We start from the raw sequence: 7,500 nt of genomic DNA, 5'->3' as shown, positions 1-7,500 counted from the left end.
GGTTGGATCCAGGGAAAAGTGATGTCAGAGGCTCACTAGCCTAAAATTTCAGCATGTGAACGCAGCTTATTATATATGCAAAGCGTGAGTTTAAAAGTCTGAAAGCTTAAAACCCCCGTGCTGCATATTAATTCTGCGGCGTACACACGTATTGCGTTCTTAAACTAGTGAGCCTTTGACGTCATTTTCTCCTCGATCCAGCTCTCTCAAGAACATAATGTTAGTAATGGCGGACCATTAAATAGGAAAATTACAGTTAAAATAAAGAGGTGTCTTTTTGAAATCAAGGCTTAAAACGTGGGTCACTTAGTGTTTTGTTAACATTATAGTTTTGAAATCCAAAGAAAAATATGAATTGATTTTTTGGTCACAGGGGCACTTTAAATACCGGTAATTATAAAAGAGATAATTAAACACTAGGTGTCAGTGACCGGGCCTCAAACCATTGACCTTTGGTTTAATACACTACAACGGTGTAGTTTTTTTTCTACATCTTGTAGGTGTTTGCGAAAGCGGTCCGCCAATCTTCTTACAGTTTCGCCCATGTAGATCTTCTTACATAGTGTGCATGTTATGCAATAGATGGATGTAAAGTGGTCAGTGATTTTAACGGATCGATTCGGTCCTTAGATCTTAACCATGTTAGAAATAAAATGACAACGTTTGCATCATGTGCATGTACATTTGAAAGTTCCCAGCTGGTTGTCAGACATAAATGTGCTCCTTACTAGAAAGCTACCTATGTTTTTGTCATGATAGCTTTATTTAATAAAGCTATCTATCTATCTATCTCTATCTGTTTGAATGAAATAAGTGGTGGTAGAGGAAATATATTTTTAGTTTCTGGATCATTGCAGATAATTTTGAAGTTTTTGAGAATGACATTTTCGACTGCAAGGTTTTATGGATGGTAGGTGGGGGTGAATGGAATTCTGTTGGTTTCTTCGTTCTGTGACGTTTGTAACTGTGGTTTCTCGATCGATTTCTTGGGTGTTATGTTTGCCTGTACAGTTAAGTGATTTAACTCCCTGAAGAAGTCAGGTCGTGACTGATTGGTTGTCTAGATATCCACAAGGTTGGAGTAGCTATAAATATGGGAGACATGTTGTGTAAATGGACGCCACAGGAAAATATTTTATTGGAATTTCCCAACACACTTTTGTTGATTGATGCCTTGTGAATAACATTGTGCAGTCATTTTGCTTGTGCTGCAGCATCCAATACCTGATAAATTCAATATTCAGCTTTCTTCTGATGTACAGTGTGTTAGGATTTTATTGAAACTAATGTGCATAATGGTCCTGGTTTTGCCAACGGCTGCCAGAACCTAGATACACCATAGCTTAACAGCTTTATAGTTTCCACAAGTTTTTTAATGCTCAGAGCATCCAAACTGGTAATTGGAATGTCATATGGTGACTGATTTCAACAAACAACATGATTGTAGTATACGTTCTCCTTTACAAAAGCAAACAAAAGGGTTTTTGCGTAAATGTGACCAACCATTCACTTAAGCACCAGCAAATAATTTAACATTATAAATAAATGCTTTAAATGTGAATCCATTGTTCTACTACAATGTATGCAAAAATATTAAGGAAATTGATTTTATCTGCTGGCTTGGCCTTTTAGGGTAGAGTAAATTACAGTATTACAGATGAAGAGATCCTATATTTGATTTGAGTGTCTTGAACTAAAGTGGCAAAGAATAGGATTCATGTAACTAGCAGGCCAGAATTTAGAGCATAATCATGGGGCTTGCTCAAAAATGGTGCTTCCGTTATGAGACTGTACTTCCTGTGCAATGTGTTACCCTACGCTATACTCAGCCATGCTGATTTTCAGTATTTGTCCTTTAGAATTCTGTTCAAAGCAAGTCTTTGGAAAGTCAATGATCATGTGCCTTATTTTGCAGTGACACCTCTGGATGTGGTCAAAACCAGATTACAGGCTCAGCTTAAGCCTATTCCTAAATGTAAGCTAGTTGTGAGAATAAAGTGATTTACTTTTTTCAAGATGATTGAATTTATACTTCACGATGATTTGAAACATTCAGCTCCTTCACCCCTTATAAAGAGTGACACTTGCACATACTTAATAGTTTTGTGCCCAACACAAGACTATTTTATAACTCATCACCGGAGATCTGTTTGAGGTTACTACATGTAGCTTAAATTAATGTCACCCACCTACTGACTCAGAGTGACATTCATTTGAAACAGGCAGAATTTACTCTTAGACTTGCTAATGCCAGACATTAAAACTTGCTGATGAAGTATATAATAATTACGATATAGATCTTTTAAGAGGGATGAAAAGCACTTACAGTGTAATAAAATTAATATCCAGAAATGCGCTTAACTGGATGCATGGCCATTTTGGCATCAAACACAGTGTCCCACCAAGTCTAATCATTTCTAACAGTGAGGTGGTGCAGTGGTGAGTGCTCTAATGTCTCTCAGCAATGTGGCACAAGTTTGATTATGTGGCTCAGCATCATTATGTGGGTTTGATGTGTTTGTTCTCCACAACTCAACTATCCTTTTTTCTTTATCATTCAAAGGTTATAGGGGTTAGTGGGAAAGATTTTTTGAAGTTTACTAATTAATTGAGGTTAAGTTGGTTGGTTCTCCTCTTTGCTCAAAGAGGGTTTTTTCCCATTGTACATGTTACTCCAGTTATCCCTTCTCATTAAAAGCCTACATTTGATTTGATCTGTTTGATGTTGATTTAAATTGGCGAACAAATCCAAAAAACCTGAGACCTTAAAAGGTTAATGTAGTTGGCATAAAAGTAATGATAGTCTTCTACTGTTTTCAGCACGTTGTTATTTATTCTGCAATGGCTTAATGGATCACTTGTGTTTATGTGCTAATCCTGGTTCTCCATTCAGACCATTCCCTATCATTCCTCATCCGGCCTTTAATTCAACAATGGTATGTTTATACTGGAATGTCTTTTGTATGCTAATTAATTGCCCTCTTTATGATAATTGTGCAACTGCATGATTATGTTGTGGCAAATTGAATGCCGTGGTTCTAAGTGAGCCATTGTTATTACGTAATTATTATTGTTTCAAGAGGCAAAAAAGAGTTCTTTCAATTGGAAAGTTGTCGTGAAAAATTAATAGTGAGTAAGAATGAAGCTGTTGTAGTTCAATTTTTCGCCTTGCTTAATTTTTTTTAAACCAGTTCAAATTTTTCAACCAGTCCTTTTTTTTCAAACCAATTTAATATTGCCAAAAGGTCTGGATAGTAGCAGACATGTTACATTTTTACATGTTTCAACAGAATCTTCTGTCATCTTCAGTTTGAATTACAAAATACAGAGTTGAATATATAGTGTGCGCACAATGCTAATTGATAATAAGAAGAACAAAAGGAAACATGACAATGTAAAACATTAAAAATTTATAAAGTTTTAAATTGACATGGTGATAGAGTTGATGATTTAACTAGTGTAGGTTTTTCTCATTTGAATAGGAATATCTTCTTTTATCTAATAGGATGGAAGGTGGTGGAAACGTAGGATACTGAAACTTGTAATCATTAGAGCATGAAGTGTGGCATTGATGAGAATTTTGTTAGTGTTTAAAAATGTGAGAGGCCGTTATATACAGTGTATCACTTAACATGTATTCATGTATGGGTGTGGAAAAACGCTGGGTGGTTAATTCACTGACATAGCAAGCATAGCCAGCACACAAAAACGTGTGTATGTTGCAGTTAATTTTGTTTTCAGTTAATTTTATTTTCAACTACTAGTTAGTTCTTCTCGAACTAATTGATTTATTTCCAAGTAGCTATTTTTTTTAAATAGGTGATTTTATTTTTAACTTTAGTAGGAAATATTTTTTAACAAGGTAATTAATTTTAACTAGGTAGTAAATTTTTCAAAAACTGGGTACAATTTTTCTTTTAGGTGCTATTAATAATAAAAGACCAACAAATTTTAGTGATGAGGGTGAAAGGCTCAGCTTAGTGATTTGGGTTACTGAGTACTCCTTTTAAATGGTTAGCTTTCTTGTAAGGTTAGGGAAACTGCGGCATTTTAGGAATTAGGGTTTAATAAGCTTTTTCAGTTTAGTGAATAGGGTTATAGTACACTGTCTTATTTGAAACAGTTAGCATTCCAGGACGTGTATGACAACTGCAGACCACATACTGCAGACTGTCTACAAATATTGCTGATAAACCGGAGAGTAACTACATTTCAATATTCGTTTCTATTGTTACTACATTAATAAACTTCAGTTTATCTTGAAAGGAAGTGTTTACAAGCTGAATATTATGTAAACTAATTATTAATTTCTGTGGAATAATCGGAAGTAATATTTAATTTTATAGCAGCACTGCACAGATCTAATCTTGTAGATGTAGGAGAAATCAGTTTTTCAATTATCAGTTATTTTTCCTTAAAGCAAGTACTGTTGGAGGACAATTGATGGTGACGTTTTACTATTCAGTCAGTCTCTATCAAAGAGCTCTAGGAATATTAAAAATTATAAAAACGTTCACTGGCTATATACACTTAAAAACTTTCGAGCTTTCGGCTGTCAGGTTAGTCTTCAATGGAAATGAATGGAAAAAATGACAACTACAATATATACAAAAATAGTTCTAGGAATGTTGGAGCTGTCATTGGTTGGTGAGCATTTTCTAGGCGTGGAATAAGCACATTTTGACAAGTGTGTGGACAACTTTCTGGCTGATTTCTGCGTAATTTCTTCAAGCCACTTTTTCGTACACCTGCACAAGTTTGTGTTCCTTGTGAGAAATTCAACTGTGTTCTTGGGACAGGATTTTGAAACGGTTTCCATTGTGAAACCTTTTTTGTTTTTGTTTCCTGTGAAGAGTTTGCCTTTGCTGTATTAAGCCCATTTCTTTTGAGTTATTGTCTGATGTTCCCATTTTGTTAGCTGTTTTGGCTCAGATTGATCCTCATTCCCTGAAATGCCGAGTTGCTTCTCTGTTTTTTCTTTCAAGAAATGTTTGGCCTTGTTGTAAAAATCATCTTGAATTTCTAAATTACAATTTATTTGTGAGTCTTTTCAATTCCTCTATTTCTCTCTAGAAATCAATTTCATTTACGCTATTGCATTGCCATGAGTCTGTTATTTTATCACTGCTAGACTTACCATAAGTGGCTCTGGTGTCCAAATGTGAATGAATGGAAGTTTGGTCCAAGAGTTACCTGGGATGAATAATATAATATTCAATTTTAATAGGCCATATTGGTATTCTCAGTATTGGACTGGAACTACAATCCTAGACAAAAGTAGTTGGGAAGGTTATATAAATGAACCCCACCAGAGCTGTATTTCAACCCGCTTCTGTTACGGCGCAAAAAAACACTTTCTCCTTCTCTTATAAAGCCCCCCTCCCCCCTATTCAATGTTGGAAGGTAACACTACAATTTCCTACCAAAAGCATTAAGTTTTGCACAACATTGAATCATGGGGGTGGGGAGAGAAGCAAAGAAGACGTCAAAAGTGGTAACCTTCCCAACAGTTTTGTCTATGATTGTAGCTTGCAATGGAGGCTAATGCGGGGAAATATATGAAAAAGTATGAATATGAATACATGAGTTGCTTGTGTGGTCAAGAGGATAAGAGAGTAGAGAGTGCGACACAGATCCAGATCCAGAGATAGGGAGTTCAAGTTCAAGTTTGGGTGAGTAAAAAGAAAAGTCTTGAAAAGTGTGAAATGTCTGTGAGAGGTGTTGTAGAGAGGGTGGGTACAAGGAGGGGGCTACCTGGACGGTAAGGGGCGATAGATCTGTGTACTCTTGTAGGAAGGATGCGATAGGATAGTGGGGTAGGAGAACCCCTAAAAAACCCATATCCTGTTTTTTAACTACACCCCCCAAAAAAAGAAAGTATATTTTTAGACAATTAAAAAAAATAACCAGTTTAAAAAAATGAACTGGTTCAAAAGTTTTGAACTGGTTAAAAAAAAATTAAACCAGGGGATAAAAATTGGACACTACATGTATAACATAACCAAGCTGCAAGATTATTGTTGTTAGGCAACGTTTGATCTTCAAAATCTATTTTAATTTTATTGCTGTTTTGTTCCTGGCCAGGATGCATTGATCAAAATCCCACGTTATGAAGGACTACCAGCATTATGGAGAGGTCTACCACCAACTCTGTAAGTTTTCAGAAAATTGTATGTACACATAGTCCAACAATTTATTGATATGAACAGAGTCAACGTAACAAAATAGAAATCACTGTCTTATTTCATTGTAAGAGTGGGCGATGAGTATGTTTCAAAGGGTGCATTTCCCAATAGTTGTTGTGAAATGTTTGGTATAATAGGAGGCAGAACAATCTGCGATGCCAGTGAGTCATGCAAGTCTCGCATTTAAGTCCAAGCACCCATTTCAAATAGGGCTGATGGACAGTATTTAAGTCTAAGCACCCAAGCATTCAATAACTGTGACTTGCATGGCTTGCATGTCGAGGCGCATGTTACTGAAGAATGCCATGAGGCTGAAAGAAATAGAGCAAGGATGAACAGAGAAAATTACCATGCAGAACGCCATGAGGTGGACAAAGCAAGGATGAGTGATAAAGCAGCTTCTATTAATTTCCAAAATGATGGAATTACCTGGTGATAAATAACCTTGTGTAGGAGAGTAAATTTTTGACTTAATTGTAGAAACAATGGTCAACCTTGAGGGTTAGGTGATTGTGATCTTTGTGTTGAATTTGCACTATTGCTTGTCAATCTTTAGAAAAAAACCAAACTATCAAAAACAAAACCCCGGTGTCTTGCCATCATTTTGACACTTTGTTTTAGTGAGTATTAAAGCATGCAAGCTAGGTAACTTGATCAGGGCACCCGCTGAATTTGATGTCACTTTCAATTTTGCGATTTACATTTCTGGTGCAGCCAAAACTACAATCGCAAAATTGAACGTAGCAAAATCTCCTAAAATGTTCTTCGCTGATAATAACTTTTTATACTCTCAGTTCAAATTTTAAGTTGTCTTCATGTTGCAAATTTTGTTGCTGATGTCAAAATATTATAATTCTTGATCGACACTTCCTGAAAACTTCCTTCTGCTCTTCCTAAAAAGTGTGTATCAATATTTATTTACTTTAACATGTATCTGGCTAACAAAATCTGTACCTTGCTTAGTTTGCATTTTTGAGCGTTAAAAAATAAAATGGGCAGGTCATATAATTGTGAAATTTTGTTGTTGAAAGCTGTCAGACATGCAGAGTACATGCTTAAACTTGCTGTCAAAAAGAAGTTAATAAAAGCAAACTTCATGTCTGCCTTGAAGCCAATATTTCTAGATTCCCTTCCATTTTCTTCCATCTTTCTGGGTTTAGGTTTAGGTTTAGGTTAACTAGTGACTACAAGACATCTACCATCATGATAGCATTACTATCATGATTAATGATACCAAAACAATATTGTGTACTATTAGAGCTACAAATTAAACTACGACAACTTAATTGAGGAAAACAAAATGCAGCTCAGTTGA

At 35.6% G+C, this 7,500-nt stretch overlaps 1 protein-coding gene across 2 annotated transcripts in view; it reads left to right on the top strand.

The window, feature by feature from the left end:
• The window catches only part of LOC137967832 (mitochondrial glutathione transporter SLC25A40-like), a 40,486-nt gene that overhangs the window by 5,209 nt on the left and 27,777 nt on the right, over positions 1-7,500 (top strand). Inside the window, exons 2-4 of one of the 2 annotated variants that reach the window (XM_068814415.1) lie at positions 1,916-1,975; positions 2,821-2,936; positions 6,085-6,152. In XM_068814415.1, coding sequence (XP_068670516.1) covers positions 1,916-1,975; positions 2,821-2,936; positions 6,085-6,152 — 244 coding nt within the window. The remainder of the gene's footprint in view (positions 1-1,915; positions 1,976-2,820; positions 2,937-6,084; positions 6,153-7,500) is intronic. The other variant, XM_068814416.1, reaches the window with a different exon arrangement.

The sequence above is a fragment of the Montipora foliosa genome, chromosome 8, assembly GCF_036669935.1.
Source record: "Montipora foliosa isolate CH-2021 chromosome 8, ASM3666993v2, whole genome shotgun sequence".
Classification (NCBI taxonomy): Eukaryota; Metazoa; Cnidaria; class Anthozoa; order Scleractinia; family Acroporidae; genus Montipora; species Montipora foliosa.
The sequence above is the reverse complement of the archived record's forward strand: the minus strand, read 5'-3'. Positions and strand labels throughout refer to the sequence as shown.